Source organism: Ornithorhynchus anatinus, chromosome 7 (assembly GCF_004115215.2).
Source record: "Ornithorhynchus anatinus isolate Pmale09 chromosome 7, mOrnAna1.pri.v4, whole genome shotgun sequence".
Classification (NCBI taxonomy): domain Eukaryota; kingdom Metazoa; phylum Chordata; class Mammalia; order Monotremata; family Ornithorhynchidae; genus Ornithorhynchus; species Ornithorhynchus anatinus.
This window is the reverse complement of record NC_041734.1, coordinates 39,075,526-39,101,447: the sequence shown is the minus strand read 5'-3', so window position 1 is coordinate 39,101,447 and position 25,922 is coordinate 39,075,526. Positions and strand designations below refer to the sequence as shown.

Sequence of the window (25,922 nt, the reverse complement as noted above, 5' to 3'; positions counted from 1 at the left end):
TAATAATAATAATGTTGATATTTGTTAAGCGCTTACTATGTGCAGAGCACTGTTCTAAGTGCTGGGGTAGAAACAGGGTCATCAGGTTGTCCCACGTGAGGCTCACAGTTAATCCCCATTTGACAGATGAGGTAACTGAGGCACAGAGAAGTTAAGTGACTTGCCCACAGTCACACAGCTGACAAGTGACGGAGCTAGGATTCGAACCCATGACCTCTCCCTCCCAAGCCCGTGCTCTTTCCACTGAGTCACGCTGCTTCTCTGAACTAGAAACCATCTTCTTCAAGGACCTACAACAGTTGTTTATTTATGGTATTTATTAAGCACTTACTATGTGCCAGGCACTGTACTAAGCGCTGGGGTGGATACAAGCAAATAGGGGTGGACATGGTTCCTGTCCCTCCTAGGACTCACGGTCTCAATCCCCATTTTACAGATGAGGTAACTGAGGCACAGAGAAGTTAAGTGACTTGCCGAAGGTCACACAGCAGACAAGTGGCAGAGCTCAGATTAGAACCCATGACCTTCTGACTCCCAGGCCCAGACTCTAACCACTATAATCCCGGCTCTGCCACTTGTCAGCTGTGTGACTGTGGGTAATTCACTTAACTTCTCTGTGCCTCAGTAACCTCATCTGTAAAATGGGGATTAACTGTGAGCCCCACGAGGGACAACCTGATTACCCTGTATCTACCCCAGCGCTTAACAAATACCAACATCACCCTGATTCTATTTATTTGCTATTGTTTTAATGAGATGTTCTTCCCCTTGATTCTATTTATTGCCATTGTTCTTGTCTGTCTGTCTCCCCGGATTAGACCGTAAGCTCGTCAAAGGGCAGGGACTGTCTCTATCTGTTACCGATTTGTACATTCCAAGCGCTTAGTACAGTGCTCTGCACACAGTGAGTGCTCAATAAATACTATTGAATGAATGAATGAACATTATTATTATTATTATTTCTTTGCACATGATAGCCACTCATATACTCTTTGGAGCAACTGATTCCTGGGACACTGGCCCCTTATCTTAGCCATCGTGAAAGCTGACGAATCCATAATGAGCTTATAGAGTTAATAAAAGAATCAGGAGACCATTTTATTGAGTTTGTTTTAAAATGAACCAAGGAAAACCTGATCAGACCAAGTGAAAGGAACCATCCCAAAATTAGCAAACCAGTGATAATCACCCAACTATGCCTTTTCCACCACCAACATACAAACCGAACCCCCAAAACAATCCATCGATGATATTTATTGAGGGTTTACTGTGAACAGAGGACTGCCCTAAGCATTTGGGAGGGTGTGGTACAATAGATTTGGCAGACACAATTCCTGCCCTTGAGGAGTTTACACCAACCTGCAATCTTCTAACTGAGTCTTTGCCCAAAGACTGTAACTGAAAGAGGGACTCCATGACATCTCTCCTGCGGTCTTAACTGCCAAGTTTTTTCAAACTCAAGCCGATCACGCAAGATCCAAGTTAAAGTCCACAGGAGACGATGAGCCGTGAGACAGGCCTGTGATATCAATTTACTGAAAATTTTATGTTTCAGTGACCCTAGTCCCAAACCACAATTTTGGAAGTGAAATAAAGGTTTGCTGAGGAAGTGATAACACAGCCACGCTGAAGGTCTTGAAGATAAATTTAGGGAAGAGTTGGAAGGAAGCCTAGCATCTGAGTTGCTCAGTCAGAGACTATTTATGCTTAGGAGAGAATAAAAATGGAGCTTATTTTATAGCCCCAAATCAGAGCTCCTCAATAAAATTCAGTCAGAAATTTAACCTATCACAAATCTGAACTCTTTAACAGATTGAATTCTAGCTAGACTGAGCTGGAGGAAAACTTTTTAAGGGAGAAAAACCTCTCCAGTGCCAACTTAATCACTAACACTTCTGTCTCATTTTTACAACTCTATCCCTCTAACTTTCTAGTTGGAAAATGAGACCCTACAGAATACAAGATTTCCAAAGCCAGGTTCCAGGGAGGACTATTTTGTTAACGATCTACAGGGATCCCTCATTAGGACCCCCTGGGTTTGAAAGTGATCGTTTTTCTGGTTGCACAAAAATAAACCAAAAGATCATTTTGTGGAAGTTTTTTTTCATTTTTTAATCCGTTATACCCCACCTGGCCAAATTTCAAGAGATGATTCAGCCACAGGGTTAGAAAGTCCTATCCATCATTTGTGGTTTCTTATGTTTACTATTAAGGCAATCGTTATTTTATTTCGTATTCTCAGCTCATCCTTATTATTTCTATTTTATAACCAAGGAAACTAAGGTTCAAAGAGGTTTGCCAAAGGACCCCTGTCAAGTCCCTGGTGGATGCAGGAATAAAATAATGAACTGCCAGCTCAAAGATGGCGGTGCCTTAGGTGAGCGTGCATTCTCTTTCATTCTCCCCGTTTATCCAGTGAGTCCAGCACCAAAGTCATGCTTTGCTGGGCCTCCTCCAAGAGACTGGAGACTTTTTCTCGTATCTGTGAATAAAAGAAACACGTAGAGATCATTATTGCCTCTGCCTACAAAAGTCAGGGAAAAAAATTCTGGGCTGACAATAGTAACAGTAGTAGACTGTATTAAGCGCTTCCTGTGCGCCGAGCACCGTGAGAGAATACACAGATAGGAGTTAAGCCCGGCCTTGTCCTTCAGGGAGGCTCATAATTTTGTAGAGACTCCAATCTCCTTTATTCTAACTGCGGCCTGTGATCAGACGTACCTTAAAAAGTAATGCCACCTCCTGACCTCCAGTAACTCAGTTTTTACTCTCCAAAGTACTCATGCTTTAAAGTCTGATTGAGAGTTTGCAAGATAATGGAGTTGGCCAAGCTTCATCAATAGCTACCAGTGAGAGTTCCTCACCTACCAATGGCAATCACATAATCAGTCAGGGTTATTTACTGAGCACTTAATGTGTAGAGCACCTTGGAAAAGTGTAATACAACAGAGCTGGGAGACAGGTCCCCTGTCCACAAGGAGCTTACAGTCTTTACAGATAATATATTAGGCCTATTGATCTCTCAGCAAACTAGAAAAATTCAGCCAAACTTGGGTTCGTTTAAAAATCCAGATTCCAGCAGTATAGAATTTGATAATAGAACAAGTAACTGCAAATACTTTTCCTTTTCAGACCTTTTGAGGGAAATTCCATTTTTATCGTTCAAATTTCCCCACAGTTTATCAAAATCTTCCTATTCCTTATAAGATTTCTCATAAAGCTTTTAAAGTCTCTTCTCCTAAAGACAGATTTAGAAGGATTCAACTTGGTTTTACATTCTTTTTTTCCTTTCGGGGGTTCCAATTTTTTAAGTCACATGCGGGGAGGAAGGTGGCTTGTAAGGTTGTTATGGGCAAGGAACGGGACTGCTAATTTTGCAGTATTGTAATGGTGATGACAAGGATTTTAGTATTTGTTAAGCACTGTTCTCGGCTCTGGGGTAGATATTGATTTATTATGGCATTTGTTAAGCGCTTAACTACGTGCCAGGCACTGTACTAAGCGCTGGGGTATATACGAGCGGATCGGGTTGGACACAGTCCCTGTCCCACGTGGGGCTCACAGTCTCAATCCCCATTTTACAGATGAGGTAACTGAGGCCCAGAGAAGTGAAGTGACTTGTCCAAAGTCACGCAGCTGACAAGTGGCAGAGTCAGGATTAGAACCCAAGACCTCTGACTCCCTAGCCGGGGCTCCTTCCACTGAGCCACGCTGCTTCCAAATGCACCCTAAGTGCTTAGTACAGTTCTCCTGCACATAGTAAGCACTCAATAAATACTATCGATTGATTGATCTGTTCTCGTCCAAGAAGACCAATATTTCCCTTTCCAATATTTAAGACATTTTCATTTCACCTACTAGCCAGCTCCTTCTCTCCCACCTTCCGCTTCTCTGAGGGGTCTGAAGCCCTGTCCCAGTGGCTGTCAGGAGGAGAAGCCCAGAGTAAATGGTTCTCGAAACTCCCTTCTTCATGGACCTCCCTCAAGGTTAAGCAAAGCCATGTGGCCTGGGCCTTCTCTCCCACGTCCTGATGACCACCAGAGTCTCATCTGAAGCAGTGTGGCTCAGTGGAAAGAGCGTGGGCTTGGGAGTCAGAGGTCATGGGTTCTAATCCCGGCTCCGCCGCTAGTCAGCTGTGTGACCTTGGGCAAGTCACTTAACTTCTCTATGCCTCAGTTACCTCATCTGTCAAATGGGGATTTAAAAAACTGTGAGCCCCACGTGGGACAAACTGATCACCTTGTATCCCCCAGTGCTTAGAACAGTGCTTTGCACAAAGTAAGCGCTTAACAAACACCACAATTATGAATATTATTATTATTATCCCCCGCAAGCTTGGATGGTACACGGAACTGGCCCCTTGGCATACAGTAAGTACTAATGAAGTCCATAATGATTATTTTTTTTTTTGCTGCTGTTTGGATGGATGAGGACAGGGGTAAATTCTCAAAATAGCGATATTTGTTAAGCGCTTACTATGTGCCAAGCCTGTACTAAGCTCTGGGGTAGATACAAAATAGGTTGGACAGATTCCCCGTCCCATTCACGTTTCACAGTCTATGGAGGCCAGGGGGAGAGAAAGAGGGAATCGAATCCCCATTTTACAGATGAGGAAACAGGCATAGAGAAGTGAAGTAAATTGTCCAAAGTCACACGGCAGGCAAGTGATGGAGCCAGAATTGTAACCCAAGTCCTCTGGCTCCCAGGCCCATACTCTTTCTGCTAGGCCTCACTGCTTCTCTAATCAAGGAGAAGGTTTGAGAGACCTCTTCTGCTCCTAGCTCAGTTCAGGCAGTCGGGTTTTTATGTTTGATGTCATTGCTGGGGTTGATTTCTCACTTGCGTTAATTCAGAATGTTGCCGATCTGAGATGTTACTTTGGTCCAGTGGCAGATTTCCCACCAGGTCAATGGGCATTGGCTTAAAACTGCAAAAGCAGGGATGTAGGGGTGGCTGATGACAATTTTTTAGTGAAAAAAAATCAAAAATGAGAAGCATCGTGGCCTAGTGAAGACAGCACGGGCCTGGCAGTCAGAAGGACCCGGATTCTAATCCCGGCTCCGCCACCTGTCTGATCTGTGACCTTAGGTAAATCACTTAACTGCTCTGTTTCTCAGTTACCTCATCTGTAAAATGAAGAATTAGTCGGTGAGCCCTTTGTGGGACATGGACTGCATCCAACATGATTAGCTTGTATCTACCTCAGTGCTTAGTGCAGTGTCTGGCATATAGTAAGCACTTTTAACAAATATCATAAAAAAAAGAAAAGAAATCACTGTATTTCAATTATTCAAGGTAACTGTACTTTTTTCCAGTTGAAGTCTACACCATACAAGGCAGCGGAGACGTAGATGGCAGTGGACAGATTCCATGAAAAACCTTGAGGTTTAGGGAGGGAACTGGTCGCTCCATAAGGAGGCAAGATTTTTTAAAATACGATAGCCACGTTGTCAGTGATACTGGTACCACGCAAAGTCTCTCCTTAAAACATCAAACATTCTGTTAGAACTCTTGCCTGGGTCTTAAACTGTTCGTCTGTAACATCCTTTAGGTTGATGAGCACATTGCAATAAGCACCGAACACCCCGGTTTCCAAAGCTTTGGCTGCCACCTGCAACAAAGTCAAACAGGGAGAAGTTATATCTTACACGCGGAACCTTATTGGAAAGCAAAGAGGAGCGGGAAGGATGGAGCTAACGGTAATATTGAAATATCGTCTCGATTTTGAGTCTCCGTTGTAGCGTATTAACGTGTAATCCGTGTTTGTGAGGTGGCATTTGGTTGGCTAAAAAACATACCTGATGAATAACTATAAGCTCCCTCTAGACTGTAAGCTCGTTATAGGTAGGGAGTGCATCTGCTAATTCTGTTGTATTATGCTCTCCCAAGAAGTTAGTAAAGTGCTCTACACATAGTAAGCGCTCAATTAATACCGTCGACTGAGAACTGAATCTCCTTCTTCACTCACCATCCCTGCCATTTTGAAGAATTAAGCAGGTGCAAAGGAAAATAAGATAGTGTTCATCGTCATCATAATGATAAGAAAAATACTAATAAGCTAAACAAACTTAGAAAACCCGATGTGCCGACTGGACAATGGACCGCTCCATCCCAAAACTTAAAATTTTCCCTAGTCCTAATTTTTAAATTAATGTAGTGTTGCAGTGATTCAATGGGAGGAAAAGGTAGGATCAAGATAGTTAGGCCTTTTCATATGGAGCTTCCTGCATTTAGATGATGCCATTCAGCCTGTCCCTACTTCAAATTTCCCTTCCTGTTGCCAACCGGACATTTAGTGCCTATTGCCAGAAGTACATCAAAAGCCAGCTTGGCCTTGTGGAAAGAGCATGGGCCCGAGAGGCAGAGAACTTGGGTTCTAATCCTTGCTCCATCTCTTGCCTGCTATACGACCTTGGGCAGGTCACTTCACTTGTCTGTACTTCAGCTTCCTTATGCACAAAATGGAATGGTGATATCTATTCTCCCTCTGATTTAGACTGTGAGTCCCATATGGGAGAGGGACCGTGTGCAACCTGATTATCTTGTGCTTACCCCAGTGCTTAGTCCACTGCCTATTAAGTGCTTAACGAATAACATTAACTAACCAGTCAATCAATCAACCACTATACTAAGCGCTTGGGAGAGTACAGTTTAACAGACACATTCACTGGCCATAACTATCTTACAGTCCAGTTTTATTATTATTACTATTATTGTTGTTGTTGTTGTCGTTATTAAGCGTCTGGAAGAGTAGAGCACGAGGTGAAGAAAGTCACTCCTCTTCCCCTCTGAATCACAGAGCTTGAAGCACCTAAAAAAGCTCCTCTCCCCGACATGGGCCAATACCTGGAGATCCGATTTGCATGCAAGGTTCCCGTAAAGCGCCATCTCCTTTAAAGTTGGCCACAGTGCGTTCACTTTTTCTGCCAGGGACAAGGGAACGCTGACTGCTTTTTTCAGCCCACGTTGTATTGCGGCAGCACGCCTAGAAATGGAAAACAGTCACCTTACTCAACGCAACCAGGACAACTGAACTCTTTGGCAAAGAGAATTAATAACGTGCAGGGCAATCCAACAGTATGGTAGTTCTCGCCCTCGGAGCTGAGAATGGTTTCAAACGGGCCATCTATGTCGATTGCGTCCCAATTTTTTCTGTGGTACGCACTGTTCTTTCTCCTCAGGTGTATATTTAGGCATCTTCATTGCCTCCTGCAGGAACATCAAATAGAAAGGGAAATTCTGTTCAGTTTCATCATTTTATAGTCCAAGACCTGTTTACAGTCACAAACTAGTTTGCTATCATTTCAGTCTGTCTGTCGATCGCATTTATCGAGCGCTTACTATGGACAGAGCACTGTACTAGGTGCTCGGGAGAGTACTGTTTAACAGTATATCAGACACATTCCCTTGCCACGGCGAGCTTAGAGTTAACCAGTGGGATCGGCCCACGATGCCCGTCAACCTCATTCCCCAGTGCGGCAAATGAGTCTCAGTGGTTTGGCCATGAGTGGACAAATGTCCGTCTGCCTCCACCTTTCGACCGAGGTGACAGAGGAGTGGGAACTGTGCAGGGAAGCTACCTCTTCTAAAGTCTCTGCTGCCCCATTAAGCCAATCTCCCACAGGTAAGAGGATATCAAAGGGCTGAGCCCAGAAGGAACACGAAGCTGGTGGGTCAATTCCGATTTCACTTGCCATATAGCTGCCGAAGGCATCGGAGTCGCTGTCCACCATCACAATCAGCTCATTCATGGTCTGATGGAAAGGAGGTATAAGCTTCCTCATGACTGGATCCAAGTCTTCAAACTGGCGCTTTCCGTAGGTCATCAACCCCACCATGGAGCCCAGCGCTGCTCCCTGAGAAATGAAACCGCGATCTTGATAGAAGACCAAGGAATATTCCACATATCTTGGGTGAGTAAATCAATCTATCAATCAATCATATTTATTGAGCGCTTACTATGTGCGGAGCACTGTACTAAGTGCTTGGAAGAGCACATTATGACAGAACTAACAGAGATGCTCCCTGCCCCCAAAGACCTTACAGTCCAGAGGGGGAGAGAGACATAAATATGAATAAATAAATCATTTAGAATATATAATTTAAAGATGTGTAAAGATGGTGAAAATCAGTTGTCCAAAGGTGGCAGATCAAAGTACAACTGTAAGTTTAAACGGTGGAGGAAAAGTAAATGGAGCGGAGATAGAAGGAAAGCGTTAGGTTTGGGTTCATCGGAGGCTTTTTCTGGGCCTCAATCACAATGACGCGTAGCAGAGTCATTTCATCTGTCTCTTACAGGACCACCTGAGGAATGGCGGAACTCCAGCAGTGGCCAGAGCTGGCTCAAGGTAGATCCGTGGCTTCTGGACCCAATGACGCCATGATGTCAGACATCCTCCAATGCAGCTAGGATGACCCTCTGTCTGGTTCTATGCCAAAGCTGAATTTCTATTCAGAACGGGCAAAAGAACCGTAATAAAAAGCAGAAACGAGCAGCTTGCGCGATGTCAGTGTCAGACGCTGAGAAAGAGCAGCTGAGTTAATAATGTATTTGTTAAGCGGTTACTACGTGCAGAGCACTGTTCTAAGCGCTGGGGTAGATACAGGGGAGTGAGGTTGTCCCACGTGAGGCTCACAGTCTTCACCCCCATTTTACAGATGAGGGAACTGAGACACAGAAAAGTGAAGTGACTTGCCCACGGTCACACAGCTGACAAGGGGCAGAGTTGGGATTCGAACCCATGACCTCCGACTCCCAAGCCCGGGCTCTTTCCACTGAGCCACGCTGCTTCTCTGAGTTGGCACTCTTTGTTGGAACGGCATAAATTGAACGGTGGGAGTGTCCCTGGGAGTTAATCACCATACTCTTTTGTAAAAGGAGCTGTCACCTAACAATTGTAGAGGGACTGCTGTTGAATTTTGTAACATCTATCCTGCCACGAAGCATCATCGGATTCGTATTAAGCTCTCAGTACAGTGCTCTGCACACAGTAAGCGCTCAATTAGACTGTAAGCCCTTCATTGGGCAAATATTGTCTCTATCTGTTGCCGAACTGTACATTCCAAGGGCTCAGTACAGTGCTCTGCACATAGTAAGCGCTCAATAAATACTATTGAATGAATGAATAAATACGATTGAATGAATGAATGAATATGCATACTGACTACAGAGTAAAAGTTGATTCCCTTAATCCAGGCACAGTGTTGAGGAAGACAGAGCACTTATGTACATGTCTTGAAATTATATATTATAAATTAGATGTTTATATTTAATTATATTAATGTCTGTCTCCATCTTTAGACTGTCAACTCACTGAGGGCAGTTTACATGTCTGCCAACTCTGTTGTTTTGTTCTCTCCCAAGAGCTTAGTTATAGTGGTCTGCACTTAGTAAATGCTCAATAAATACTGTTGATTGATTGATTGATTGATTAAAATGGTGAAATTTGCTTTTGAATCCATGTGTGGCTGAATAGGCCAATGTAGGATTGAAATTCTTGGCTGCATCGTGCACAGGAATTGTTGCTTGCTGTGTTGTCATACTTAATGTGTGCAGTGCCTACCCCTGTTTACTCTTTTGCCTTTTTATCTCCTTTTTTTGCAGCTTTGCTAAAAGGAAGATACTCTTTTCTCGATAGGAGTGTGTGGCGTGCAGATCTAACTTTAGCAATTGCTTCCAGCTTTCGGCTGGGATGCAAGCACTTTCTGAGTCTTTGTTTTACCTCGTACTAAAAACATTTCCTCTGCCCTACTTGCTTCCAGCTTCCCAACTTCAGCTCTCCACAGAGCGACTTTTTGGCTCTCCTGCTGTGGCTCATTACTGTCCTGTGTCCCAACCACAGTAGCTGTGTTAAGGTAAGAACAGCTTTGATGCTGGGAGAACGACTAATTTCCAGAACTTCATTGTTCATTATTTTGTTTTGACATTCGATATTGAGTATGGCCAGCAAATACTGCTAATGGAATTGTTCAAAGAACCAGACGTTGCGTATTTATGGGATCCAGGTCTCACAGACATAGAGGAGGTAAAATGTCTATATTCTTCTTCTTATTATTATTGTATTTCTAAAGTATTTGCTATGTGTCAGGCACTGTATTAAGCACTAAGCACCGTTCTAAGCCCAGTACAGATACAACACTGCCACCAAACTCTGTTTCACAGTCTTCCAAAAGATGTGCTGACTTTCTTTATTCAGTTTTTTACTTCCTTCTTTATGGTATTTGCTAAACACTTACTACGTGTCAAACACTGTTCTAAGTGCTGGGGTAGGTAAACGTTAATTCGGTCGGACACAGTCCCTGCCCCTCACTGGGCTCACAGTCTAGGTAGGAGGGAAAACAGGCATTTCATCCCCATTTAACAGCTGAGGAAAATGAGGCACAGAGAAATAGAGTGACTTGCCCAAAGTTACACAGCAAGCAACTGGCAGAGCAGGGATTAGAACCCCGGTCCTCCGAATCCCAGGTCCGTACTCTTTCCGGGAGGCCGTGCAGCTTCCTTGTCTGTTATTGTGCCTTCGGTCAGTGTGCTGACCAGGTAGCAGAATGATAGAGAAGCAGCGTGGCTCAGTGGAAAGAGCACAGGCTTGGGAGTCAGAGGTCATGGGTTCTAATCCCGGCTCTGCCACTTGTCAGCTGTGTGACTTTGGGCTAGTCACTTCACTTCTCTGAGCCTCAGTTACCTCATCTGTAAAATGGAGATCAAGACTGTGAGCCCCACGTGGGACAGCCTGATCCCCTTGAATCCCCCCAGCACTTAGAACAGCGCTTTGCACACAGTGAGCGCTTAACAAATGCCTTCATTATTATTATTATTATGTCAAAGCTTTCAACTCTGTGCTGCCAATATAAATTTTCGGTTGTATATATGGAATCCCTGGAGCAGGCTGATATGTCGCCTCAGTTGTTTTTAGACTTATAGGCCCAAAGTGACTGGGTGATTCAGCGAAGCCATTTTACCACTGTTTGTATATTTTTTTGGGTGTGGGTCTCTAGGGTGCAGTCATCTGTGCGCAGTCATTCTTGAATGACGATCTCTAGGACTTTGGATGATGTTCAAAGTACAGCAAAGGTCCGGAAAGTAGAAAGAATTGTCCCAGACCCTGCTTTTAGGGCCTGGTCCTTCCCCAGATCACTCTGCTTGGGACCAAGTCAGCCCCTAAAACAATCAGTGGCTTCGGGGCTCAGTCACAGAGTGAGAGCGAGTGCTAACGAGTTTCAGAAGCCGAACTTATGCCTCCGATAAACAGTCCCACTCCTCTAAATTCCCTCTCCCACGCCGCACCAAGTCTGGAAGAAATAGCCCCTCGCCGGCCACCTTGTCCTGATCCTCACACGGCTCGACAACGGCCCTGAAAATAGAAGGGTTTGGTTTTGGTGGAAATGAAGAGCTTACCATTGCCGAAACTGCTGCAGAGACCGAACCTCCACCTGGAGCAGCTGAACGGGCACCCACTTGACGGACAAAGGCACTGAGCGACTTAGAGATCAGCTCTCCATCTGTCTTCCCATCCTGAACCATATATCTTAGGGCAAACAGAAAACTAATTTGAATCACACCTCCAAGCCAGGGAGAGTGACTTGAACTGGTGAGGCACTAGAGAAACCAAGAACACATTCAAGGAAGCCCAAGTCTTTGCAGTGACTGTGATGCTACAAGACACCTCGGACGAATGGACCTTTCGCCTATGAACTTGAATGATAAGTCTTCTACCTCACGTCTGGGGATACTGTCTAATACCAACACTCCTTTCACTGCTTCTGGGAGAGATCTGGGTTCTTTCAAATAGGCACCAAGATATCCACTTGTGCCATTTGGATCTCTGAGATCAAAAGTGGAACGCTACTTCCGGTAGAAGTGATGGTTGGATCCATATTTTGCCCAGTACAAAGCCAGCTGGATTCACTGAGAGAAGCAGCATGGCCTAGTGGATAGAGCACAGGCCCTAGAGACAGAAGGACCTGGGTTCTAATTCTGGCTCTATGACCTGTCTGCCAGGTGACCTAGGGCAAGTCACTCCATATACAGCAGGGGCCTGGGAGTCGGAAGGACCTGGATTCTAATCCCACCTCTGCCACTTGTCTGCTGTGTGACCTTGGGTGAGTCACTTTACTTCTCTGTGCCCCAGTTACCTCATCTGTAAAAGACTGTGAGCCCCATGTGGGACAGGGACTGCGTCCAACCTGATTAGCTTGTATCTACCCCAGAGCTCAGTATGGTGCCTGGCACATAGTAAGGGCTTAACGAGTATCATTTAAAAAACAAACCAATCCAGACTGGGGGGATCCTGTGACCAGCCCTCCTCCCTCTGCTCCCTAAAGAGTAGGAAATGGGTCCATACTCAATAATGCGCTCTTTGGGGTTAAAGGAAGACAATGAGTCCAGGCCCAGCCGATTCACCACCTGAAATTAAAAAAAGACAGCGTAACTTCTATTCCTTACGGACTGTCTCTATAGCACGGCGTGATCCGAAATCCCTCATTAAGTGAAACAGTTAGGAACCTGAGCCCCTCTCCCTTCCCCAACTTGAAAAAACACAAGTCATCTACAGCATTTATTCAGCAACTACTTTATGCAAAGCACCGTACTGAGCATTTGGGAGAATACCGTAGACTTAACGGACATAAACCCCACCCTAAAGGGTAAGCTTGCTTTGGGCAGGGAATGTGTCGTTTACTGTTATGCTGTACTCTCTCAAGTGCTTAGAACAGTGCTTTGCACACGGTGAGCGCTCAATAAATACTATCGAATGAATGAATCTCAAAGTCTAATGGGTAGGCAAACACTAAAAGAAATTACAGATTGGAACAACTAATAGATGATATAAAGAGATGATACATAAGTGCTATAGGGGGAGTTGTGGATCTGTAAATCCTTAGGTGACCCGGAAGTAAGAAAGTAGCAAGGGAAGGGAGATGATAGATTAATTGTAACTATAGTCTTTGTTAAGTGCTTATTAGATGCCAAGCACTGTACTAAGCGCTGGGGTAGATACCAGATAATCAGGCTTACAGAGTAAGTACTGAACAGGTATTGAATCCTGAGGCAAAGAGAAGTGACTTCCCTAGGATCCCCCAGCAGACAAGTGGGAGAACTGGGATTAGAACCCAGTTCCTGTGACTCCCAGGCCCGTGTTCTTTCCACTGAGCCATGTTGCTTCCCTACTGGGGAAGGCCTCCTGAAGAAAATGTGACTTCTTCGAAAATGGAAAGAGCAGTGGTCTTCCCCATATAAAGAAGGAGAAAATTCCCAGCAGGGAGAGGGGAACAACCAACCAGTCAGCGGGAGGAAGAGATGAGAACCAGGTGACAGAAGCCGGTGGGAGAGCAGCCAGGGAAACTATCTCAACTGTGCTGCTGGGGAGGCAGGGAGCCCAGTACAAAGGAAGGAGAACAGCAAGAGCAGGTGAAAGAGAAAGCAACAGTCAATGCCCTCTGCTGCCATGAAAACGGAGGATCCCTCGGATATTTTCCCTGGAGGGCTAGGACATTTGTTCTGTCTGCCTAAACCACGTCCTCTATGTCTCTCCCCTCGTACATCTCTATTAACCTGTCCTCTATCTGACTTTTGTTATCTCTCTCTTTCCTTATCTGTCTCTCTGTCGGTATCTGTCTGTCTCTGTGTGTCTCTCCATCTCTCTTCTATGTTCTGCAATTCCCTCACAAATTTTTGAGTGTTTAATAAATATTAGATAATAAATAGCAAGCAGTTATCCTGTTCAGATAGATAATTTATGAATGAAGCTGGAAAATCCTTGAATATGTGGGGCAAAACTCAGAGCTTCTATTTCAGCATTTCAGAGAAGATGACAAATATCATTCTTTGATGGGATTTGTTAAGCACTTATTATTTGCCAGGCACTAAACTAAGCACTGGGTAGGTACAAACTAATCAGGTTGGACGTAGTCCATGTCCCAGATGGAGCTCACAGTTTTAATCCTCCTTTTACAGATGAGGTAACTGAGATACAGAGAAAGTAAGTGACTTGCCCAACACCACCCACCAGACAAGTGGCGGAGTCGGGATTAGAACCCAGGTCCTTCTGACTCCCACGCCCGTGCCCTTCCCCCTAGGCCAGACTGGTTCCTTCTCTTGTCATCATAGGATTGGTTACCGTTATTATCATCCTCATTTTCTCCCAGCAAAAAGCATCTTCCACCTTGGACCCCAGTGAACTCCAAGCTTACCAGTCTAATTTTATGTTCCTCCTCCAAAACAAAAAGATTTTCCTTCTTGCTGTAAAACTCTGCTGCATCGAGAATAGCCTTCAGAGGGATGAGACCCACCAGCTGAGATCCCACAACTGGCAGATTTAACTCCTGGCCGCAAGAAGACGAGGGGACGTTAGAAGAATATAACTAGTGTGGCGACTTTGATACCTGCAGAAACTGGGTGGCTCACCTGGGCATCTTTGCAGATTTCCTCATAGACGGTGTGGATGGCAGTGACTTCAAAATCCAGCAGATTTGTAGAAACCTGTGCAATATTCTCCTCATCCAAATACCAGCCGATCCCCTGAACCTTCTTCAAACGCCCAGGCTATGAAAGAAAACACATTTTACAGATTCTAGACTGTAAGCTCCTAAGTCTGTGATCAGAGGAGGGCCAGGAGAACACTAAGTCAGTAAAACTAAGATTGGATAGCTTTTCCAGGAGAATTGTGAGCCCTGCTTTTGCGTGGCAGAATAAAATTTCTACCATTTGACCCCTTGAACTAGCGTACGTCTTGTACCGTGCCTGTTACTGCTCATCCCCCCTACATCGAGGCATATAATTTCCAAAGCGTCTTTTGTTAGACTTCATCTCATTGTACTTTCTCGATGGCTGATGATAGGTTCTTCAGTCGTAATCAACGGACCGGCCTTGGGCCAATAACAGTGACTTCGGGGCTTGGGACCTGCCTGAAGGAAGTAGATTCTCGGGCTAGCGGTTTTCACGATGCCACGCAGACTGTCTCACTCCAGGCATGTTCATACTTGGGCAGTGGGAGCAACAGGCAAATAAGTGGACAGGCGTGCAGCAATTTGATATTATGGTGGCCACGTCTGGGGGCAGAAATATCCACTCGGACATAATCCTCCCCAGTAAACTGTGATTGTTTTGAAAAAATGGAATTACGGAAGGAAACTGACGGAAAGGGGCGTAACCCAAATTAGGCTTCCCTGAGTCGGCAAAGCGCACCTGGTCCTTCCCCCGGCCCTGTTCCCGAACGTTTAGGGCGATCCGGTGGGCCTGCTCCTTGGTGCACAGCAGATTGATGTTGAAGGCGATGAGGAACTTACGGGCACCCGTTGCCGTGGCCCCCCAAGTGGGGATGAAGGAGCCGGGGCCGAAGTCAGGAGCCCACTCAGCCAGTCTGAGCTGAATGAAGGAAACAAAAGGGAAACGTTAAAAGTTACATTACAGAAGGTAGGTCCTCAATGGGGAGGTGGGGTAGCTGGTTGGTCTTAATGGGGCCCACCTAAGAACCTGCCATAGGAAACACCTCGGAAAATCAGGGGCGTGATTAAAAAGGCGACTCCTCTCCGAGTTACCTGAGCGGTACGAAGAATCCCGAGGCGACTGAAGGGTAACCGCACCCCGGCGGAGCGGAGAGGGAAGGAAAACGGAGCAGGGTTCACTCAGAGGCAATGGCATGGAAAGATTCGGTGGTGGCACTGTGGCTCTGAGGCAGCCACCGAAGCAGGCTGGAGGGCAGGGGATTTACCTTCTCCGGGAGGCCTTCGTACTCCCCCGCCCGGATTGTAGGAAGAGCCTTCCGATTGTCCTTCTGGGCTGCCTCCCCGTACAGGTAAACTGAAACAAGAAGGGGCCGTGTGAAAAGAAAGGAGCAAGGTAGCGAGGAGCAGCGATTTCATGTCCCTTGGGGGAAAGGTTCGGGATAATAATAGTGATGAGAATAGAAGTCGGAAGGAGCCGGGTTCTGATCCCAGATCCGCCACTTGTCTTCTGCGTGAACTTGGGCAAATCACTTCACTTCTCTGGACCTCGGTCATTTCATCTGTGAGCCCCATGTGGGACGAGGATTGTGTCCAACCTGATTAGCCTGTACCTACCCCAGGGCTTAAAGCAGTCCTTGTCACATAGTAAGGGCCTAACAAATACCATAAACAGTAATAACAATCATATTTGTTAAGCGTTACTTGTCAAGCACGGTACTAAGCGGTTGGACACAATCTCTGTCCCATGTGGAGCTCACATTCTACGTAGAGGGGAGAACAGGTATCAAAACCCCATTTTACAGATGAGGAAACTCAGGCCAGGAGAAATTAAGTGTGTTATCTAAGGTTACACAGCAGGTAAGTGGTAGAGTGAGGATTAAAGCCCAGGTCCTCTGACTTCCAGGACAGTGCTCTTCCCAATAGGCCATACTCCTTCCCTGCAACCTTATTCCTGTTTTTCAGAACAGAAATGAGAAGGGGGAATTTCAAAATCTATGCATTTCCCTTAAAGGGAAAAGATTGGCAGCTTTCTGCTGACCTGAGCTTTCTGCTGTCCAAGAAAATACGGGCTTGAAATTTTAAAGGCCATTTTTGTTCCCTTGCAAAATTAAAATGAATCTCCTAAGCATATAATAATAATAATAATGTTGGTATTTGTTAAGCACTTACTATGTGCAGAGCACTGTTCTAAGCGCTGGGGTAAACACAGGGGAATCAGGTTGTCCCACGTGGGGCTCACAGCCTTAATCCCCATTTTACAGATGAGGGAACTGAGGCACAGAGAAGTTAAGTGACTTGCCCACAGTCACACAGCTGACAAGTGGTAGAGCTGGGATTCAAACTCATGAGCCCTGACTCCAAAGCCCGTGCTCTTTCCACTGCGCCATATAGTAAGTACAGTGCTCTGCACCGAGTGAACACTCAATAAATACCACTGAGTGGACACGGGTTTTGCGGGGCCACACGCTGTCACCCGGCAGGAGAGGAAAAATGAGTCATCGAAGTGGGGACTTGGGGGTAAATTTCATTTGCCTGTGGTATTTGTTAAGCACTTATTACGTGCCAGGTACCGTTCGAAATGGTGGGGTAGATACAACGCTAATCAACTTGGATACAGTCCATGTGTCACTTGGGGCTCACAGTCTTAATCTCCATTCTACAGATGAGGTAACCGAGTGAGTTAAGTGACTCGCCCAAGGTCGCCCAGCAGACAAGCGGCGGAGCCGGGACTAGAACCCAGGTCCTTCTGACTCCAAGACCTGTGCTCTGTCCACGAGGCCACGCTACTAGGCGGGGAGTGAGTGTCACCTACAGCAAGCTCACCTGGGACACCGAGCTCGGTGGACAACTGGTGACCGAAGAGGTGGGCACAGGTGATGCATTCTTCCATGGTGACATTCTTCACCGGGATGAAAGGGCAAACATCCAGGGCCCCCATCCGGGGATGTTCACCTAGGAAAAAAGGAACGGGAAAGGGGAGAGGAGAGCGAAGGAAAGGGGCGGTGAGATCAGTAATAATAATGATAATTATGTTGGGATTTGTTAAGCGCTTACTATGTGCCGAGCACTGTTCTAAGCGCTGGGGTAGACACAGGGTGATCAGGTTGTCCCACGTGGGGCTCACAGTCTTAATCCCCATTTTACAGATGAGGTAACAGGCACCGAGAAGTTAAGTGACTTGCCCAAAGTCACCCTCAGTGGGGAGAGAAGGGAAGTAGAGGTGGTAGAATCGTGGTTGCTGGCACTGAGGAAAGATAACACTGAGGCAACATGAGACCTTGAAATCACTCTATTTGTTTAGTCATTCATGTTTACCCCCTTATCCTTTCTGGCTTAGTCTGGAGACAACTAGATGGGTAAAATCACTGATTAAGCTTATTACTTAACTAGGCTGTTAGGGCCACCAGGAAGAAAAATAGCAGCAACTTAAAACTTGGGCATAGTATAAAAGTAGCTTAAGCATTACAACGATCGTTTTGCCAGATGAAAATACTTGATTTTGTTCTTCGATTTCTTAGGAAACTCTTCCCGAACTCCCGAAGCATAAAACATAGTCGAACAAGTTCAGTGTCTCTTTATTTAAGGGAGAGAGGAGCTTCAAAAGCAAAGCTCCCAACAGTGAACAAGAAATGTTGAGTCTCATTTGCAAGTCCAGATTGCCAGTGTACAATAATAAAAGAATCACACAGTGGTAAAGACCATGGGAGATGTTCTAATACTGTTAGCTTGTTGTGAGCAGGGAATGTCACTGTTTATTGTTGTATTCTACTTTATCAAGGGCTTAGCACAGTGCTATGCACAAAGTAAGGGCTCGATAAAGACGACTGAATGCGCGAATGACTCTATTCCACCTCCCTGATGTGAGAGAGGACCGTATATAAGCTCGTACAGACAGAAAGATTTCTAGAAAAGACAATTTTAATTTCTAGTAGAGCTAACCTAAATCCTCATTTCTGCGGCTTAAGTCTCTTTCTCCCATTCTCACTCCAGAGAATGTTCGGTAAACTTCTCTGTCCTTGAAGATCATTAATATGAAGTCACCGCACAGCTTTTTTTACCCAGCCTAAATAATACTAGACTGACGATTAATACATTACCCCTTGTTCTGTCTTTTTAACTATCTTTATTGCGTTCCACTGGACCCTCCAAATATCTTTCCCATCCTAAAGTTGTATAGCAAGACCGGGCCCAAAATAGAGCAAGACTCCCAAAATAGAGCACAGACCAGGGAGTTAGAAGGACTTGGGTTCTAATCCAAGGAGCCACTTGTCTGTGGTGTTGTTGTTGTTGTTATGGTATTTGTTAAGCACAAACTACGTGTCAGGAACTGTTCCAAGCGCTGGGGGAGATAATAGCTAATCAAGTTGAACACAGTACACGTCCCTCGTGAGGCTCACGGTCTTAATCCCCACTTTACAGATGAGGTAACTGAGGCTCAGAGAAGTGAAGCGACTTGCCCAAGGTCACACAGCGGACAAGTGGCAGAACCGGGATCAGAACCCAGGTCCTTCCGACTCCCAGGCCTGCGCTCTATCCATTAAGCCACCCCGCTTCTACTGTGAGCATATTCTTCATTCTGTTTTTCATTTCATTGAGGAAATGATTAAACAACACTGGGGAACCAACCTCTGTGACATCCCCATCTCCCCAGGATGATACTGATCCACTGATATCCATCACTGGAATATGACCTTCCAATTAATCACCCTCACCACACCTTGCTCACGGGAGGATCGTGAGTGAGGGAACGTGTTGGGTGGCGACTCTTGGTGTGGCTACACAACGGGGCTCTGGCTTCCCAAGCTGCGCCCGACTGCGGCTTGCTAAACTTCCAGGAGAAACTCTGCCGTCCATAAAGCCTCATTGCTTCATGGATCCCTGGATGTTGGATTGTAGTGAAGAAAAACCAAATACGGTGGAGAAGCACCTCGGCCAGATGGAAGGGCTGGGAGTCAGAGGACCTGGGTTCTAATCCTGGCTCTGCACTGTGTCTGCTGTAGGCCCCTGGGCAAGCCGCTTCACTTTTCTTTGCCTCAGTTGCCTCATCTGTAAAATGGGGATTGAATCCTATTTCCTCTTACTTAGACTGTGAGCTCCAGGTGGCACAGGGACCGTGTCCAACCCGATTAACTGGCATCTTACCCGGTGCTTGGAACGGTGTTTGGCAAATATTAAGCACTTACCAAGTACCGCGATTATTATTATTAGAGGGAGGGGATCAGGAGAATAGAGAGCCATTCCCTGCAGGCCCAGGGGCCCCTAACCTATTTTAGCACGTGTCGATCTCCTGAAGGATAGACCCTCCTCCGGCTCTTTGCAATTTAATGTCTTCCCCCTCTCACAGGTACTAGAATCGTTCCCCCTCTTCAGATAGTCAGGCCTCTAAGGACAGATATACTCACTCTACAACCTCAGAGGAATCCCGCCCTGACCATGAACTACTTAATAATGTTATGTATTAGGTATTTACTCTCGGAATCAGCGAAATCAGGAGCCCAGCATCCAAATATTCCTCTAGACTGTTAAGCTCACTGTGGGCAGGGAAGATGTCTGTTATAATAATAATGTCGGTATCTGTTAAGCACTTACTATGTGCCGAGCACTGTTCTAAGAGCTGGGGGAGATACAGGGTCATCGGGTCGTCCCACGGGAGGCTCACAGTTAATCCCCATTTGACAGATGAGGTAACTGAGGCACAGCGAAGTGAAGTGACTCGCCCACAGTCACACAGCTGACAAGTGGCAGAGCCGGCATTCGAACAAGCTTCTTCTCCTCCCTCATCGACACCCACGCCCGTCACCCCCGCCGATTGTTCCGGACCTTTAACTCTCTCCTCAGGCCCCCTGTTCCTCCCCCTCCCCCATCTCTCACCCCCAGTGATCTGGCCACCTATTTCCTCACGAAAATCGACACGATCAGGTCTGAGCTCCCCATAGTCACCCCTCCGCCTCTCCCCTCCCCCCCACCGACCCCCTCCCCTACTTTCCCATCCTTCCCTGCAGTATCCTCAGAGGAGATCTCCTCCCTCCTCGCAAGCGCCACCCCCTCCACCTGCGCCTCGGACCCCATTCCCTCTCACCTTCTTAAAACCGTCGCCCCTGCCCTCCTACCTTCCTTAACTTCTATTTTTAACCACTCGATCTCCAAGGGCTCCTTCCCCTCTGCCTTCAAACACGCCCACGTCTCCCCCATCCTAAAAAAACCCGCTCTCGACCCCACTTCCCCCTCCAGTTATCGGCCTATCTCCCTACTACCCTTCCTTTCCAAAATCCTAGAACGAGTCGTCTACGATCGATGCTTAGAATTCCTTAACTCCCATTCTCTCCCAGACCCCCTCCGATCTGGCTTCCGTCCCCTCCGCTCTACCGCGACTGCTCTCTCTAAGGTCACCCGTGACCTCCTTCTTGCCAGATCCGATGGCTCCTACTCCATTCTGATCCTCCTTGACCTCTCTGCTGCCTTTGACACCGTCGACCATCCCCTCCTCCTCCATACCTTATCTCACCTCGGCTTCACGGACTCCGTCCTCTCCCGGTTCTCCTCTCACCTCTCTGGCCGGTCATTCTCGGTCTCCTTCGCCGGAGCCTCCTCCCCCTCCCATCCTTTAACTGTCGGAGTTCCTCGAGGGTCAGTTCTCGGCCCTCTTCCGTTCTCCGTTTACACTCACTCCCTCGGTGAACTCATCCGCTCTCACGGCTTCGACTACCATCTCTACGCAGACGACACGCAGATCTACATCTCCGCCCCGTCCTCTCCCCCTCCCTTCGGGCTCGCATCGCCTCCCGCCTCCGGGACGTCTCCACCTGGATGTCGGCCCGTCGCCTAAAACCCAACATGAGCGAGACTGAGCTCCTCATCTTCCCTCCCAAACCCGGTCCTCACCCAGACTTCTCTATCACCGTCGATGGCACGACCGTCCTTCCCGTCTCTCGGGCCCGCGATCTCGGTGTCATCCTTGACTCGTCCCTCTCGTTCACCCCACACATCCTATCCGTCACCGAGACCTGCCGGTTTCACCTCTACGATATCGCCGAGATCCGCCCTTTCCTCTCCACCCGGACGGCTACCTTACTGTTACGGGCTCTCGTTATATCCCGGCTAGACTACCGTGTCGGCCTTCTCTCTGACCGCCCTTCCTCCTCTCTCGCCCCGCTCCGGTCTATTCTTCACTCCGCCGCCCGGCTCATCTTCCCGCAGAAACGATCCGGGCATGTCACTCCCCTTCTTAAACAACTCCAGCGGTTGCCCATCGACCTCCGCTCCAAACAAAAACTCCTCACTCTAGGCTTCGAGGCTCTCCATCACCTTGCCCCTTCCTACCTCTCCTCCCTTCTCTCTTTCTACCGCCCACCCCGCACGCTCCGCTCCTCGGCCGCCCGCCTCCTCGCCGTCCCTCGGTCTCGCCCATCCCGCCGTCGACCCCCGGGTCGCGTCCTCCCGCGGTCCCGGAACGCCCTCCCTCCTCACCTCCGCCAAACTGATTCTCTTTCCCTCTTCAAAACCCTACTTAAAACTCACCTCCTCCAAGAGGCCTTCCCAGACTGAGCTCCTCTTCTCCCTCTACTCCCTCTGCCATCCCCCCTTCACCTCTCCGCAGCTAAACCCTCTTTTTCCCCTTTTCCCTCTGCTCCTCCCCCTCTCCCTTCCCCTCCCCACAGCATCGTACTCGTCCGCTCGACTGTATATATTTCCGTTACCCTATTTATTTTGTTAATGAATTGTACGTCGCCTCGATTCTATTTAGTCGCCATTGTTTTTACGAGACGTTCTTCCCCTCGACTCTATTTATCGCCATCGTTCTCGTCCGTCCGTCTCCCCCGATCAGACCGTAAGCCCGTCAGACGGCGGGGACCGTCTCTATCTGTTGCCGACTTGTTCATCCCAAGCGCTTAGTACAGTGCTCTGCACATAGTAAGCGCTCAATAAATACTATTGAATGAATGAATGAATGAATGACCGCTGACTCCCAAGCCCGGGGTCTTTCCACTGAGCCAAGCTGTTATGTAAGGTTGATTTGTCCTAGTGGAAAGAGCATGGGCCTGGGAGTCAGAGGGCCTGGGTTCTAATCCCGGTTCTGTCACGTGTCTGCTGTGTGACCTCGGGCAAGGCCCTTAACTTTTCTGTGCTTCAGTTACCTCATCTGTAAAAATGGGTAACAAGACCGTGAGTTCCACTGAGGGACATGGACTTTGTCTGACCTGATTACCTTCTATTTACCCCAGCACTCAGAACAGTGCTTAATACATGGTAATAATGACGGCATTTGTTAAGCGTTGACTGTGTGCCAGGCATCGTGCTGAGTGCTGGGCTCAATACCGGCAGATAAGTTTGGACACACTCCCTGTCTGCCCCCAGTCTCACTCCCCGTTTTACAGGTGAGGTAACTGAGGCCCAGAGAAGGGAAGTAGCTTGCCCAAGGTCACACAGCAGACAAATGGCAGAGGTGAGATTAGAACCCATGACCTTCTGACTCCCAGGCCTGCTCTCTATCCCCTACGCCGTGCTGCTTCTCTACTACGTAGTAAGCGCTTCACAAATGCCATGATTATTATTATATTGAACTCTCCCAGGCATTTAACACAGTGCTCTGCACATATGAAGCGCTCGGTAAATATGGTTGACTGACTGTGATATGTCACGGGCATCTCTAGCTTCCCACTGAGTCCTCCATCCCCCTCCCAGCCTTTATTCATTCATTCAATATTCCTTCATTCAATAGTATTTATTGAGCGCTTACTATGTGCAGAGCACTGTACTAAGCGCTTGGAATGAACAAGTCGGCAACAGATAGAGACGGTCCCTGCCCTTTGACGGGCTCACGGTCTAATCGGGGGAGACGGGCAGACGAGAACGATGGCGATAAATAGAGTCGAGGGGAAGAACGTCTCGTAAAAACGATGGCGACTAAATAGAATCGAGGCGATGTGCATTTCATTAACGAAATAAATAGGGTAATGAAAATATATACAGTTGAGCAGACTCAATAGTACTCGATGGTATTTATTGAGCGCTTACTATGTGCAGAGCACTGTACTAAGCGCTTGGAATGTCAAAGTCAGCCTTTACCTCTGTGCTGGGTCATGTCTATGAGCCGGAAGGCTACTCTGGCTGCATTCAGGGCTCCCTGCACAACGTCCTCCGGGGTCCCCACGAAGGTGTAGACGGTCCGGTTGGTGGACGGCCCCGCATCCACGTCCAGTAACGCGCAGCCCTGGGTCTGGGAGATGGCTTTGGCAATGGCATCGATCACCTGTCAGGGAAGAGATCGCAGGCAACCCTTCTCGCTCCTCTGTAATTTGCAATCTCCGTAAGTGGGAAAAAGAGCCGGGAACAAGACCTCTGGATCCCGATTCCAAGCGCAGGAAATGCACGAGTTTAGGCCGCTTGCGTTATGAAAGATGCAAAATAATAAAGCATTTACTTATCAGTTCTAGGGGTCAGTGTGGCCTAGGGGAAAAAAAAAACGTTAAGTCTGAGAGTCAGAATCTACTATGAGCCTGCTGCCTGACCTCAGGTAAATAATAATAATAACGGTATTTTTAAATGCTTACTATGCACCAAGCACTGTTCTAAGCTCTGGGGTAGATGCAAGGTGATGATCAGGTTGACGTGGGGCTCACAGTCTTAATCCCCATTTTACAGATGAGGTAACTGAGGCACAGAGAAGTCAAGTGCCCAAAGTCACACAGCTGATAAGTCCCTTAAGCTCTCTGTGCCTCATCTGTAAAAGAGGAATAATACCTCCTTCTTGGGGTCTCGCAGAGATGTGCCTCGCAGAGATGTTGTCAGAAGCAGGGTGGCCTTGTAGATAGAGCAAGGGCCTGGGAGTCCAAAGGACCTGTGTTCTAATCCCGCCTCCACCATTTGCTGTGTGACCTTGGGCAAGTCATTTCACTTTTCTGTGCCTCAGTTAACTCATCTGTAAAATGGTGATTGAGACTCCGAGCCCCAGGTGGGACGGGGACGTGTCCGTTTCGATTTGTTTGTATCTATTCCAGCACTTAGAAGAGTAACTGCCACGCAGTAAGTGCTTAACAAATACCACAATTATTGTTATTATTCTTCTCTGTGACTTAGTTACCTCATCGGTGAAAGGGGGATTAAATCACTGTCTCCCCAACAGACTGTGAGCCACATGTGGGATAGGGACTGTGTCCTACCTGCTTATCTTGTACCTCCCCCAGGGTTTGGAGTAGTAAGTGCTTAACAAATATCATTTTAAAAAAAAGAATAACTGAGGCAAACTGTGTGAAAAAGCTTTGGTAAACATTTGCACTGAACAAATTCAGGGTGCAGTTACTTTTAACCTTTCCTTCCAAATTCAGCAGTGTGCACTGTCATTTGGAAAGACTCAGGATCCTACCGCCCCCAAACTAGGGAAAAAGTCAAGAATAAAGCGCTTAGGAGCGAGATGAATCGGCAGAACGGCTCAGAACCCCAAATGTTGGGGCTAAAGAAAGCTCAGGCCGGCGGATCAGCAGAGTGGAGGCGGGAAAATCCTCTGAGGAAAAAGTTGAGTCCAAAAGGCTGTTTCACCAAAATCTACTTTAAAAAGATCCCTGATAAAGCAGCTTCAAACACATTTAGGTGTGTGTCGGTAAAAGAACACGGGAAGGGTGCTGCATCACATAGACAAAAGATGTTCCTACAAGGCAATTTTCTCTGAGGTCATACTATCATTATTAAATCCCTGCTGCCTATTCTAATGCGGGAGTCTCTGGATCTCGTATAAAGCAGCAAATAGGTTGTCGATCAGGTACTGTCGGTAGATTTGAAGCCCCTCTTGATTTAGGCAATTGCCTTTGAAACTCTCTCTTTGCCTCAACACGTTCACATTAGGAAACAGAAAATTCATCCACTTACCTCTTTTTTATTCCCTTCAGAAAAATTGGGGACACATTCCACCAGTCTGGACATTCTGTAGGCTTCTCTGTCTGAGTCCCTGGGTTTGGATGTAACTTATCTAATCTTTTAATTAAAAACTTTCTTTTTCTTCTTTTCTGATGGAAAAAAAAACCTGGCTAAACGAATTGAGCAGGCTTCTTTATGCACTCTACCCAGTGAACTTTACCAGTCTCTGGTTTCTTATTAACTATCATAAATCACGGCCAATAGAGAGCCCCTGGATGTTACTTTGTTGAAACGAGTAAACAAAAATTTGGGGAGGCAACACATAGACTTTAACACCTTCTCTGTAATGCCTGAAAACCTAAGTGAATATGTGAGTGTGCTCCTCTCACTTGTGCTACCCACCCCATCCAAAGGGCTTGGGTGATTTCCAAGAGATAGAAGAGGTAAGTCAGTAGGGTCTAATTTCCTGGAGGTGGGGAGAACCACTTCTTGACTGGGAAGAAAGGTAGGGATGGATCAACCTTCCTCCAAAAACTCACTTCCCCAATTTCAGTTTCCAGTGGTTGCCTATCAACCCCCACATGAAACAAAACTTCTCACTCTAGGCTTCGAGGCTGTCCATCCCCTTG

At 46.9% G+C, this 25,922-nt stretch overlaps 1 protein-coding gene across 1 annotated transcript; it reads right to left on the bottom strand.

The window, feature by feature from the left end:
* Positions 1–1,068: 1,068 nt before the first annotated feature.
* On the bottom strand, positions 1,069–25,488 carry FTCD (formimidoyltransferase cyclodeaminase). Its single transcript, XM_029069541.2, has 14 exons — positions 25,306–25,488; positions 23,509–23,692; positions 17,266–17,394; positions 15,708–15,796; positions 15,182–15,361; positions 14,402–14,539; positions 14,188–14,319; positions 12,342–12,403; positions 11,396–11,525; positions 7,695–7,856; positions 7,166–7,209; positions 6,847–6,985; positions 5,516–5,611; positions 1,069–2,482 (listed from the first exon to the last, which is right to left on the bottom strand). Exons 1-14 carry the CDS (start codon positions 25,357–25,359, stop codon positions 2,396–2,398), a joined length of 1,626 nt encoding a protein of 541 aa, XP_028925374.1. The 5' UTR covers positions 25,360–25,488; the 3' UTR covers positions 1,069–2,395.
* Between the last annotated feature and the right edge of the window lie 434 nt (positions 25,489–25,922).

What these genes read in the sequence shown, in the direction of transcription:
- FTCD (XM_029069541.2), bottom strand. Translation starts at nt 25,359, where the DNA reads ATGTCCAGACTGGTGGAATGTGTCCCCAATTTTTCTGAAGGGAATAAA. An exon ending in CTGCAGCAGTTTCGGCAATG is followed by an intron (nt 7,857 to 11,395) that starts GTAAGCTCTTCA and finishes TTCATTTCTCAG; the next exon opens with GGAGCAGCGCTGGGCTCCAT. An exon ending in ACGAACAGTTTAAGACCCAG is followed by an intron (nt 2,483 to 5,515) that starts GCAAGAGTTCTA and finishes TTTTATTCACAG; the next exon opens with ATACGAGAAAAAGTCTCCAG.